Source organism: Capronia coronata, assembly GCF_000585585.1.
Source record: "Capronia coronata CBS 617.96 chromosome Unknown acBCG-supercont1.1, whole genome shotgun sequence".
Lineage (NCBI taxonomy): Eukaryota > Fungi > Ascomycota > Eurotiomycetes > Chaetothyriales > Herpotrichiellaceae > Capronia > Capronia coronata.
In genome coordinates this window covers 2,418,555-2,431,810 of record NW_006912893.1, presented here as the reverse complement: position 1 = coordinate 2,431,810, position 13,256 = coordinate 2,418,555, and the positions used below count along the sequence as shown (strand labels likewise).

Sequence of the window (13,256 nt, the reverse complement as noted above, 5' to 3'; positions counted from 1 at the left end):
AATGGCATTCTTTTGTTTTATATTCTATTTGATAGAGGTGGTATATACCCTATTCTGTCATATAATGTGAGTATGAGTGCCCCGCCAATCTCCTCGTTTGGACTGAGGCTGCGCCCGGAGGCGGCCGCCTCCAAGCGGGCCAAAGTATCGGCATTGAGGTCACCTTGAATGGCCATATACTGCAAGTCATAAGATATGATCAAATCCGGTCCTGGGAGTCACTATGTGAATGCCTCTCCGCCTCAATGGGGATGGACATGGATATAGATATATATATATATATATATATATATATATATATGAATTGCTCGAGGTTGGTCCGGCTATGGAGAGGACTATGGCAGTGGTAAGGGTTTGGCTTCAAATGTGGTTGGAAAGCTCCCGGGGATTCGTAGTGACCAAGGTTGAATTGAATATAAGATGTACTTTGCCGGCGCTGTGAAGAGCTTGGGAAAGATACCTTAAGTCCTTGTTCAGCAGACTGTTGACGCCGCCGAATGGCACGGAGCGACAGTGCGGTAGAGTCCTTATCCTCAGGCCTCAGGCACCCCTCCCCCTAACTTAGGTCTTGAGGTCGTGGTACTGAGGTGCACTCAAGTCGACCACTTCCTAAGCGTCTCAAGGCCAGATTGGGACGGCTGCGCTGGGATGTTTGCCTAGAAAGCGTGTGCTGCGTGCTGGATTGATCACCCGCGGCCAGAGATACTGGGGCAATGGCAGGTCAATAGCGAGGCAAGCAGGGTAAGAATGGCGCACAAGGAACCGACAGGCCTAAAGAGCCCGTAGGCCTTAGGCCACTGTGCCGCCGCCGGAAGGTCAGAGGGACACGCCCCTGCGAACACCGGCGACTGCAGGAGATCAAGCACTTAGACATAGCTGTTAAGTCTCTCAATAAGAGCGATGTCGGCGAGGGAGCAGCGTCCAGACCAGCAAGCAAAGAGGCTCTGTAGAGGAACGGAGGCAGTGTTTCGAGGGCGGCGGCACCACCAAGCCAATCTGCAGTTCAATGCCTACCTAGGAGAAGGACTATTATTATTATTTGCCAGGGAATCACAAGCAGCAGCAGCAGCAGCCATGAGGGCTACTAAATGGTTAGGAGGCCAGGATAAGGAGGATTATCTCGCACACCTAACAGTCAACCACCCACTGACAGGGTAGGGAGGGTGCCTCCAAGCCTACCTACCTTACTCAGACCTCCTGAGCCCTACCGCCCAGGGCTAAGGAGGCCCTGTAGTAAACAGTGGGTTTCGAGTTTGCAATCTGACACACAAAAACTGCAACAATAATAATTAGGCGGGCCGACGCCCAGAAGCGCTTATGCAGTAGAATCGTGGGGCGTGGCCAGTGTTGATCCAGAAGGCGGGTTGGGTCATGGTGGTCTGACCCGTTGTTAGGGCTTGCTCCCTGGACACTGGACCGCGGACTGAGGGTTTACAGCTTCCACTAGATCCCCCGAGTTTCTCAGCCGCATTTGAGAGGTGCCCATGAGGATCAGTCCGAGTCGCTGCCGGAGACGTTTCTTGGTAGTCTTCAGGCCCCTCTTTTGACGGACGCCCACTGTTGTGCTTCAGAATTGTAATTTCCTTTCGGCTTCCGTTGGGGGCGCCACTTGGGGCACAGTCGCCATAAGGAACAGGGGAGATTTCGCCATGTCCCATGTTCTTGGCCCTGGACATGCCTACAGCTGCACCACGCACCAACAGACGCTGTAACTCGCATTGTAAGACTGCCAGGGCCCTGAATGAATTGGACTAGGGGGCCAGGAAGAGTACGCTCAGACGGGTCATGTTCTTCCCAGAGGTTGCCAACACCTCCATCGACTGGCTCCTGGAGACGCGCAGCGCACCCCGTCGCGTCCATCACTCGGCAAGTGAGGGAGGGCAGAGCTGTGCGTCTCAATCATCAGGTAATAAAAAGAGCCTAGGTCGGGGTTAGCTTGCAGAAGAGCAGGGTTGCCTGCCACTCTGGGTAGACCAGCCCCGGAGTGGGAGGAGTGAAATGATTGCTGTAGGGCCTGTAGAGGGACAACCAGCTGGAGGCCAGGCAAATAGAGCCGGAAATGTGCAGCAGGCCAGGTCCAATTAAAACCTAATAGGCGTGCCTAGCGCGGCAGTTACAGTGGAGCCAGCGGCCAGAAAGCACTGCGCAGGCGGCAGCACAGGCAACACAGGCAGTAACAGCGAGGAGGAAAATAGGTGAGAGAGCCTGGAAAGAGAGAGGGAGAGGGAGGGGTGCCGCCCGTCTGATCAGATCCTGCAGCTGCGCTTCACTCTCTAATTTTTAGCCCTGGAGCTCCGGGTTGATCTGGGAGCACCCATCCAGCTGCCTCTCGCCCACTTATACCAGGCTTGCCCCCCAATCTCTTCTGTTTCTTCTCCTCCCGCTTCTTCCGCCCACCAATATTTTCCTCCTTCCAAGCGGCTTCGTTCCAGCGCGCCCGCACCCTCACCCTCATCTGTCACTCTCATCCTCTCGCGCCTCCGCCCTTCTAGGCACCCGCTTCAGGTAAAGCCGGCATCAACAACCACTGCACCCAAAACACCAACCACGCCTATACGCGCGGACTCTAGCAACTGCGACAGTTGGCTTCTACCTCTTCGACCCTGACCATACAACAATGGCGAAGAAGACTCTCGACCCTGAATCAGCGACCACTCAGGTCAACATTGCTGATTTCCAACGCACTCGCGATTCGGTAAGGCTATGACATTCTCTGAACCCTGTGCATTTCAACACCCACTGCTGCTTCACTTCCACGCGTATACCCCATGGTCACTACTATCAACCCCGCGACGAGGCTCCAGGCATAATCAAAAACATTCTCCCTTCATAACCCACATGATGGCGCGTTGCACTACACGTCCACACCCACTGCAGCGAATGCCACCATGCCTTCCAAACTTCTCGACATAGAATTGCCTTCAGATCTTGCTCAGTCCATCCAACAATGTAACTAGGCGACCTTGGCTGCCATCTGCACCCTCACCTCTGATTTGACTTCACTTGCTCGAACCTTGTTTGATATCCAAAATGATCCAGAAGCCATTGCTCACTCATACATTCAGGTCATCGTTGCCCTTGCGACCCTCCAATCCTCGGTTCAAGATCTATCTCGAGCCTACATCCAACATGCGAACACCGTCCTTACCCCCGGCAAACATGGTCTTAACCCCATCGATGCCAACCTTACCAGCATCTTGACCGACTCTGGCCTCCTGGCCGGAAGACCAGCTGAGGCTGCGGCCCCGGCCCCAGAACCGGAGACCGACGGCAAGAAGAAGCGCAAGCGAACACCCCATGATCCGAATGCGCCCAAGCGTGCTCTCACCCCCTACTTCCTGTACATGCAGAGTGCTCGTGCGACCATTGCGAAAGAGTTGGGTGATCAGGCCAAGCCAAAGGAGGTTGCCGACGAGGGTACTCGCAGATGGACTGAAATGACCCCTGCCGAGAAGAGTGTATGTTCTCTCGACCACATAGACCAATTCATGCTGACCATGCACAGGTATGGGATGACAAGTACCAGAAGAACCTGGCCGCCTATCGTGTTAAGATGGCAGCATACAAGGCCGGACAGCCTGTTCCTAGTGATGAGGAGGCGACGCGTCTTGTTGACATGGGCAAGGCCCCAGAACACCTTACCGGTGTCGATGCCGATGGGGAGACTGAAGAGGAACCAGTCGCTGCCGAGACGTCCCCAGAGCCATCCCCGGAGCCAGTCAAGGAACCCAGCCCACCAAAGTCCAAACGTCGCAAGACCAAGGATGCCACTCCCAGCAAGCCGACTCCCGCAAAGCCCGAGGCGAAATCGCCGGAGAAGAAGGCCAAGAAGAGTAAGAAGGAGGCCCCGGCGGCGCCAGCCTCGTCCGCTAAGAGCGAGAAGACGAGAAAGGCCAAGAGATAAAGGCCCGACTGGCACTGAATGGCACAATGGGGGTATGAAGGGGGTTTAGGCTCTGTGATTGTGGGTAACATTCATACGGTTTCGGCTTTGGCTGGGGGCTCTGCAAGTGACGCTCACTCATCGGGATTGTTTGTCGTGTTCATAATGAAAGGCGTCGGCGAGTGTTCGATTCCAAGACTACTGCCTTTTATGGCGGTGAAGTAGATGACTTTTGATACCAGCAACATGTGTAAAAAGGAAACAATATTTGTTTGCTTCATCTGTTTCTATCTTAGGCGTTGACACGCGCGATACGCCTAATCAACAAAGCCTAGGGGCCTAGGTAGAGACTCCCTAGACCCTTACCCTTAGCCCTCGGTGGGCGCCGACGTGACCCATGTTCCCCCACATCACCGCCATCTGGCATCCATCCCAAATCCAAAGTCCATGGGTCTTGGAGCTGAAGACTGCCTGCTAACTGTATCCCGTGTAGTGCCTGACGACTCGCCGAATCACAGCTCTGTTCGGGTGTTGATGAACGGGCTCCCCGTCGATTGACGCTCCTCATGCCACTTCAATTCTCTTTCCTTTGCCCCGCACCCACGCTTCCAGCTCTTGGTAGTTGATAAGCGGATCGTATAATAACAATAGGATGGCCGGAGAAGAGATCGAACGATAAAACAGCTCTCGAGTCTGCTGGTACTTGGAACACCGGAGCGCGTCTGAGTTCGAATTGCATCTTTGAGTCGGACAAGATCTCAACATGCATCTCGTCCCCAAGGAGGTACGCAGACCCTTTCTGCCGCGTGGATAGGGGCCAGACATTTTGTTGACGGTGCAGCACAGCTCGATAAGCTTGTCACCTCCCAGCTTGGGTTCCTCGCACAAAGAAGGCTGGCCAGGGGCATCAGGCTGAACCATGCGGAAGCTTGCGTATGTGATATGGAACTTGATGACGGAGTGAGATGGCTAATCCTTCTACAAGGCCCTCGTCGCCAACAATTTGCAAGAGGTAATTTGGCCAACCAAGGCGCGTGGGTTGATCCGTATACTGATGTTCAAGTCCAGCTCATTCGCGATGGAAACCACACTGTGGCGGACCTCATGTCTATCGGGAAGACCATGCTTGGTCGACGCCACGTACTCCCATCGGTACTTGCAACACTGACCGAGATTCAAGTCGAAGGTACCTTCAAGACCGGCACGTACGTGGTGACGGTCCATCACCCAATCAGCTCAGATGATGGTGATCTGGAGAAGGCTCTTTACGGGAGCTTCCTGCCAGTACCGACCAAGGATGCCTTCCCTCTGCCAGATCCGAGCGAGTACGAAAACAAGAAGATGCCTGGCGCTGTCGTTCCGGTCAAGGAGGGCAAGATCTTGTTGAACAAAGGCAGGAAAAGGATCCGGCTGAAGGTGACCAGCAAGGGAGATAGACCGATCCAGGTAGAATTCTCACTGTTGGTATTGTGTTTACCTGGGCTGATTAGGTCTTGAACAGATCGGATCGCACTATCACTTCATCGAGACGAATCCACAACTGGAGTTCGACAGAGCCAAAGCATATGGGTTCCGCCTGGACATCCCAGCAGGAACATCAGTCCGGTTCGAGCCTGGAGACACCAAGACCGTCAATCTTGTCGAGATCGCAGGCAACAAGGTGATTCGCGGCGGAAACAATCTGGCCTCTGGAGTTGTCGACCTCTCACGGGTGGATGAGATCGTGGAAAAGCTCCGGAAAGCCGGATTCGCCCACGTCCCAGAACCCGCTGGCGACCTCGGTCATATCGATGTCGCGTCCATGACGCGAGCAGACTACGCGAGCATGTTTGGGCCGACCACAGGTGACTTGGTGAAGCTGGGCAACACAGACCTCTGGATCAAAGTGGAAAAGGACATGACTTCCTACGGAGAAGAATGCAAGTTCGGCGGCGGCAAGACTCTTCGTGAAGGAATGGGTCAGGCATCGGGTCGCCCCGACTCGGAGGTATTGGACACGGTCATCACCAACGCGCTCATCATCGACTGGACCGGCATTTACAAGGCGGACATTGGCATCAAGCACGGGTTCATCTCGGCCATCGGCAAGGCTGGCAACCCGGACGTGATGGACGGGGTGCATCCCAACATGATCGTGGGCAGCGGCACGGACGTGATCGCAGCCGAAGGCAGCATTATCACGGCGGGCGGCTTCGACTCGCACATCCACCTGATCTGTCCGCAACAGGTGTATGAATCGGTCTCGTCCGGAATCACCACCTATCTGGGCGGCGGCACGGGACCTTCGGCCGGCACGAACGCGACAACATGTACGCCGGGCAAGACACACATGAAGCAGATGCTGCAAGCGGTGGACTCGCTGCCCATCAACTACGGCATCACGGGCAAAGGCAACGACAGCTCACCCGTGGCACTGCGCGAGTCGTGCGAAGCCGGCGCCTGCGGCCTGAAGCTACATGAAGACTGGGGGACCACGCCGGCGGCCATCGACACGTGCCTGTCCGTGTGCGACGAGTACGACGTGCAATGCCTGATCCACACAGACACGCTCAACGAGTCCGGGTTCGTCGAGTCGACGATCGCCGCCTTCAAAGGCCGCACCATCCACACGTACCACACCGAAGGCGCGGGCGGCGGCCACGCGCCAGACATCATCTCGGTGGTCGAGCACCCCAACGTGCTTCCGTCGTCGACGAACCCGACGCGCCCGTACACGCGCAACACGCTGGACGAGCATCTGGACATGCTGATGGTGTGCCACCACCTGTCGAAAAACATCCCGGAGGACGTGGCGTTCGCGGAGTCACGCATCCGCGCCGAAACCATCGCCGCCGAGGACGTGCTGCACGACCTGGGCGCCATCAGCATGATGTCCTCGGACAGCCAGGCCATGGGCCGCTGCGGCGAGGTCATCCTGCGCACCTGGAACACGGCGCACAAGAACAAGCTGCAGCGCGGCCCGCTGCCCGAAGACCAGGGCACTGGCGCCGACAACTTCCGCGTCAAGCGCTATGTCAGCAAATACACCATCAACCCGGCCATCGCGCAGGGCATGGCCCATGTCATCGGCAGCGTCGAGGTCGGCAAATTGGCCGATTTGGTCATGTGGAAGCCCAGCCAGTTTGGCACGAAGCCGAGTCTGGTCATGAAGAGTGGTATGATTAGTTATGCTATGATGGTACGTTTTGTTTTGTTTCGTTTCTTTCTGTCTACTTGCACTGGGGTTGGAGTTTACTTGTCGCCTTGGATCAAGTCAGATCTTACGACTTATCCAACTCATCTTCCCTCACAACCTATCTAACTTGTCTTGCCTCTCGTCTACAGGGCGACCCGAACGGTTCCATCCCCACCATCCAACCCATCATCTCCCGGCCCATGTTCGCCCCCTTGGTGCCCGCGACATCCATCACCTTCGTGTCCGCGGCCTCCATCGCTTCCGGCACCGTCGCCTCATACAACCTCTCGAAACGCGTCGAGCCCGTCAAGAACTGCCGCAACCTGACCAAGCGGGACATGAAATACAACGACGTCATGCCCAAAATGCGCGTCGACCCGGAGAGTTATGTCGTCGAGGCCGACGGGCAGATCTGTACGGCCGAGCCGGCGAAGGAGGTGGCGCTGGGACAGATTTACTACGTGTTTTAACTTTGGTCTGTGAAAACCAACAAATTCGGAACGCGCCAGCCAAGAGGAGAAGAAGAGAAGAAGCTGGAGGAGGAAAAGGAGAAGAGGAGGAAAAGGAGAAGAGGAGAAAAAGCTGAAGAAGAGACTAGCCTGGAGAAGTTGAGGTTCAAGAAGAATGAATGAGTGAATGAATGACCCAGATCTATCCATTCTTGGTAGGTAGTCAGCCATCTCGATCCGGGCTCATCCATGATGGCAAGGGGGGAAATGAGAAGAGCAAGCTGATCTCTTGGGGATAAATACTCAACCTTCAACACTTTTGGGAAAGTTTGTTGTTGTCTGCTGGACAGTGGTGGATTGGAACATAAGTACTCAATGATGTCTTGGATACGTAAGGGACGAAAGGCAGATCTTGGATAAAACGAGAAAACCCGCCAGAGAGAGCTTTGGAATCTGCGAAAGTCGGAAAGAATATATGATATATATTTCTTGAATCACAGTATGAAGCAACATATCTTGACTAACCTGGAACTGAAATACGCATGCTGGTCCCGACTACATTTATTACTTCCCCATTTGACTTTGACTTGGTCATTAATTGATGAATCAGTCTATCTATCTATCTATCAGTCAGTCAGTCAGTCAGTCAGTGGTTAGATGTCCTAATGTATGTTCATTGCTGCAGTGGGGGACTGAAAGGAGAAGAACCTGGAAGACATACTTGATACCTCGAGTAAAGTAAAGTAAAGTAAAAATACCCGACACGGGTCGGCCGATATCATGAGGTACGAGGTACCTAAGGTAAGGTAAGGTACCGAACCTAAAGGACCACGTACAAAGTACTCTGGTAGATGACCGAATACATCCTGATTCCGATACTAAGTCTATGTTAAGTTATCCACGATAGTCGAGCCCGTTCCGATCAAAACGTTGGATTTGGGTGCGTGGTCGGTCTACTGGAGCTACTATCTATAATCTATAGGTAAGAAGGGGGTCACACAGCCTTACGATGTCAAATACAAATCCCCGGGGAACGAGAACAACAACGAGCACGAGAACGAAGCCAAGGGAACGATAGGGATTCCATTCGCTTTGAACTTTCATTCTGCTATACCTGATATGAGCAGTGGATGGCTTGATGTCTCGAGATTCTTTCCGCCCTGCTAAAATCAAGACAGTTCCCAAAATGTCCATCACCGCCGGTTGCATTCGTTTCCTGCCCAATTGTGCGCCCTGACCCATCCTATAACGCCGAGCTCTTTTCATAAAGAATTGTATCGTTGTCGTGTCGTTGCCGTTTCGTCTCATCTCGTCTCGTCTCATCATCTCATTCGTGTAAGCTTTCATAGATCGTTTTCATTGGCATAGCAAAGGTGTGGTGTGTCGAGTGTCGAGTGTCGAGTGTCGCTCATTGTACATCCAAGCAGGATGGATGAGTAAAGATGCTCGGAAAAAAGCCACGGTGGAGTGTATCTATTTGTCACACCCGACAATAGTTCATGGCTGCCACGCCGTACTCGTGCTCGTGCTCGTCAAACCATGGCCGCAACACCACCGCGGGAAGATGCATGACTACTCCGCTGTCGTTCGATAGGACTCATGGAATCTGGGGTAGGATATTTCCTCCCATGCACTCCGGTCAAGGTTGCTAGTCTCGAAGGTGCGGCTTGGCCTTGGCCTTGCCGTCGGTGTGCACCGCCTCTGTCCCAGTCCGACGAGCGATGTCTGTGATCGGTGCCACTCCCGCTGCTGCTCTCCCTCGTCAACGGCTCGAAGTTGGCCTGATCTGGGAAACGTATGGTGGGGGCACGCGGGTCCGGTTGCGCATGTCCCTGGACGGGCGTCCCCGGCGTCGAGATGACGGGATCACTATCCCAGACGGTGTCACGCCATGGGGGAATGGGAGCACCGCTAGACCCTCGATGGCGTGACAGTTGTGGCTGTGATGAAGGTATGCTCGCACGAGGTGGGTAGTACTCGGGCCGCAAGGGCTGTGGTGGTCTGGGGCCAGGCGCGCGGTAACTAGCATCAGATGAATGCCGGCGTTTGTGCGACCTCAGGAACGAGGGGACCCAACTCGACGATCGACGGCCGTTGCGATCCTCATCGGAAATGTGATGTCGACGCGGTGTCTGCGAGGCTTCCGAGCTTGCCTCGCTGCCGGTGCCACTGCCACTGCCTTCATCCACGGTGGACGGAGTGCGTGCCGGTGAGCGATAATGGAGGTTGTACCCGTATGAGCGTCGCCCAGATCGGTCTGTGGATCCGCCACTGGCCTTGCCGCTCGGAGGACTGTTGCCCGACATATTTTGAGAATGGCTTTTTGACGGGCCGGAAGCAGTGCGAGATCGCTGACGGGTAGGCTGGACAGGTGGCCTTTGTGCAGATTGGCTTCGGGCCTTCCGCGCCTCATGGCCGTTTCCGTTTCGCGGATCCCAGTGTGACGCTCTCTCCCCGGCTGGACATGGGAAATCTGGAACGCTGCTTCGCCGGCGATAGATTTCCTCCAAGTGAGCCTGGCCCTCCCGTGAGGTGTTGTGGGGGGCCCTAGTCGATCCTCCCATGTGTGCGTTCGAAAAATAGCCGTCGCGCCGATCATAGGCCTCCGGGTGTGGGGACTGATAGGGCGAGTTCTTGAGGCGTCGCATGTAGCTCTTTTGGTTCAATTGACCGGTAACCATGCGGTGCCATTTTTCCATCGCCTCGTCTGGTCTGTCCGGGAAGACTTCTTTCGGAATGGATTTAGGAAAGGTGCCCCCAGTGGGCATTGGAACATTCCATATCTGTACGGCTTTCTGTATGAACCCGACGTTCTCTTCCGGGCAGAGTAGTATTTGGATCGTTTGCCAGCGAGCGAACCCTTTCGGAGTCAGACACGGGACCCGCGGTGTCTCGAAGGGGCTTGCTGTGGGCTGGAGGCTATGGAAACATCCGAGCGTTTGATACATGAAGGAGAGGGCATGATAGGAGGTCTTCAGGAATAGAGAGTCGTAGTTGCCGCCTACCGCTCTGTAGAATGCAGCCAGGCGTGGAGGAGACAGTTCGTGATCGGGGCCCGTTTCAAGAGTCGACTATCCACCATGTTAGCAAACATCAGTGCGCAACTTGTGATTTGCCTCCTCACAATGATTTTGGCTATACCCAGGCAAAGTTGTTCGAGCTGGGGAGTCGCACTCTTGTCAGGATTGATGAGGTATCTCCAGAACCCTGGGCCGGACGCCTGGTTGGCATCCATCTCGTGGGTTTGGTAATGGAAACGCTGTTGGTGCTAGGGCCGCCACAGCATGGATTTGTTGGTTGCTCGTGCTTGTCGTCGCTCTCATGGTCAAGATGTCAGGTCGCAACGGAGACAAGGTCGAGATCAGAGAGGTAGAAGAAGACTGGGTCGACAAGCGAGGGTATGGGCAGAAGCAAGTCAACGACCAACTACTGGCTCACATGGCGGTGATTGTTTGTGGTTGGTGGTGGGTGATGCGAGGCAGTCTGCAGTCTGTAGTGGGCGAGTGATTGATTGATTGATTGATTGATGGATGGATGGATGATACATGAAAAGGTATTTGACTTGATTGACTGCCAACTGCAGGGGACAAGCACAAGCACAAGCACAAGTCACGATCACAAGCGCGGGAAACACAGCGCAGCGCAGCGCAGGCAGAGCCCGACTTTTGTTCACCGCCTCGACAGATTCATGTTGTCTACCTAGTATCTAGTCTCCTAGTATTGTACAATCCCCCACTGGCAGGGCCTTTTCTGGTCCCATCGGCCAGCCACAAGCTACATACAGTACTTGCGGTGACGTTGCTGCTACACCGCGTACCTACATTGTTGACTGGATGAGATGATGCAGCCTGTGGAATTCCCACGTCTAGGCATCAACTGACTGGTGGACTCCCGATGCATTTCACCCCGTTTGACCCCGTTCATCCTGTCGTCCATCCTGTCATCCATACCTATATCCTCCGACTCAGATCCTGGTCCGAGTCACAGCGGATCCTTCCTCCCGCCTTGGAGCCTGCGCTACACCAGACACCAACCCTTTGCGACATGGTCACATCTCCACCGCGAGACTCAGCATCCCCAATGCCTAGAAATACTCGCCTCCTGCCTAATCGAGTCCACAGAAGTCAGCTCATTCGACGCCTAACCACCGGGGAATGGGAAAGATGAGCAGGCAGAAAAGATGAACCAGACGAACATTAGGACCATGTCGGTCGTCGCGGTCGAGATGCCTTCCCACCTCCTGACCAAGTTCACAAATACCATTGATTGTCTGGGTACGGTGGCTTGGAAGTTTATCTGATGTTTGCCGCCAGTTGGATGCAGCAAGAACAGCGGCCAAAAGGGTTCAAGGTCCCGTTTCGTGGCTAAGAGCATCAATGATGACTCGCCTGCACCGTTCTTCTCCAGCTGTTCTCGATGTCGCTCTCGCACGACAATGTGCTCCACAACGGCTTCAACTCATAACTGATCCAGACTGCAGATTGCGATCCTCAGCCTCCTGGCGAAGGGGAACTTGCTATCGGCATTGCTTCAGACGGACAGGCACACACTCTCAATCAGCCACTGACAGCCATTCGCGAGAATTCAATATTGAGGCGTCTACTACACAGACTCAAGAAGCTTCACGATGTGGTTGCGCCCCTGCCCTTTGGCCACGACGTCCGTGTGCAGAGCTCCTGACACCGTCTTTCGATCCACATTCATCCCTTCTTCCTTGCAAGCGTTCTCTAATATAGCTCCCTGTCCAGCAGGTACAATCTCATCGTCACCAGCTTCCAAGATCAGGGTTCGGAGGTCTGGGTTGACTTTGCCGATCGTGTGCAAGGAGGTCTTGCTATCCCACGTCGACCGTAAGAATGGAGTCAAATATCGGTAGGGCAGGAACTTCTGCGGATAAAGTGCTACCAGCATTGCCTTGAGGTCGACAAATGGTGTCTCCAGAAGGAGGCCTGAGATACGTTGAAGACCGTCTTTGTCGGTCCTCGACAAATTGGCTAAGCCCACTGTTGCGGCACCTGCACCAATGGATTGGCCCCAGACCACGACCTTGGTTCGGTCAGGGTCATATCTTGTCAGTACCCAGTTCAAGGCGGCTTCTGCGTCGAGTTCAATCCCGGCTTGAGATGGACTACCCTGGGACTTCCAATACCCGCGATAGGACAGTGCCACGATTGTGTATTGCTTCTTGGGCGACTGGCCAGCCATTGCTGCCTTCAATATTCTCGAAAGATATGGAAGACGCGGGGGCAATGAGGAAGCATTCCTAGACTGATTTAGTGACAGATCGCGTCTGTTCATGCTCGACGTACCCCTGGAAATAGAGCACTACAACATGTTCTTCCGGCTTCGTGTCTGGCGCATTCGTGATGGAGCCTTCCAAAAGCTTCAATAGGGTCCCGTCTGCGGCCCGAACGTCGTGTTCGTTCCAGACAGCTGGCTGGCATTGCCTGGCGTAATCGTTCACTTTCTCAGACCTCGAGAACGGTGGGACGGACGGCATATAAATGATCTTGTTTTGGAAGATCACCATCATCAAGCACTTGTACGTCCATAATGTCACAAGCAGGCCGCTGAACACGACAGGAGGCAGCAGTACTGTCGGGATGGATTCCAACCCAAAGTGACGTTTATGAATAGTCGGGGGAGAACGGGATGCTCCTACAACGCGCAACGTTGTTGATCGTTTGCTGATACTTAGGATCGAACGGGCTAACGGCGTATAGGGCGAATGCCATCTTCGAAAGCATGG

At 54.4% G+C, this 13,256-nt stretch overlaps 4 protein-coding genes across 4 annotated transcripts; 2 read left to right on the top strand and 2 right to left on the bottom strand.

Annotated features, from left to right (window-relative positions):
• Nucleotides 1-2,617: 2,617 nt before the first annotated feature.
• Nucleotides 2,618-3,904, top strand: A1O1_00857 (uncharacterized protein; the record flags this gene model as incomplete). Its single annotated transcript, XM_007721772.1, has 3 exons — nucleotides 2,618-2,695; nucleotides 3,066-3,458; nucleotides 3,506-3,904. The coding sequence occupies 3 exons, from the start codon at nucleotides 2,618-2,620 to the stop codon at nucleotides 3,902-3,904; spliced, it is 870 nt and encodes a 289-aa protein (XP_007719962.1).
• A 742-nt stretch (nucleotides 3,905-4,646) lies between these two features.
• Nucleotides 4,647-7,528, top strand: A1O1_00856 (urease; the record flags this gene model as incomplete). Its single annotated transcript, XM_007721771.1, has 6 exons — nucleotides 4,647-4,667; nucleotides 4,730-4,816; nucleotides 4,869-4,895; nucleotides 4,952-5,329; nucleotides 5,385-7,061; nucleotides 7,208-7,528. The coding sequence occupies 6 exons, from the start codon at nucleotides 4,647-4,649 to the stop codon at nucleotides 7,526-7,528; spliced, it is 2,511 nt and encodes an 836-aa protein (XP_007719961.1).
• A 1,511-nt stretch (nucleotides 7,529-9,039) lies between these two features.
• A1O1_00855 (uncharacterized protein) lies at nucleotides 9,040-10,742 on the bottom strand (the record flags this gene model as incomplete). Its single annotated transcript, XM_007721770.1, has 2 exons — nucleotides 9,040-10,578; nucleotides 10,632-10,742. 2 exons carry the CDS (start codon nucleotides 10,740-10,742, stop codon nucleotides 9,040-9,042), a joined length of 1,650 nt encoding a protein of 549 aa, XP_007719960.1.
• Nucleotides 10,743-12,109: 1,367 nt separating this feature from the next.
• A1O1_00854 (uncharacterized protein) lies at nucleotides 12,110-13,040 on the bottom strand (the record flags this gene model as incomplete). Its single annotated transcript, XM_007721769.1, has 2 exons — nucleotides 12,110-12,770; nucleotides 12,817-13,040. The coding sequence occupies 2 exons, from the start codon at nucleotides 13,038-13,040 to the stop codon at nucleotides 12,110-12,112; spliced, it is 885 nt and encodes a 294-aa protein (XP_007719959.1).
• Between the last annotated feature and the right edge of the window lie 216 nt (nucleotides 13,041-13,256).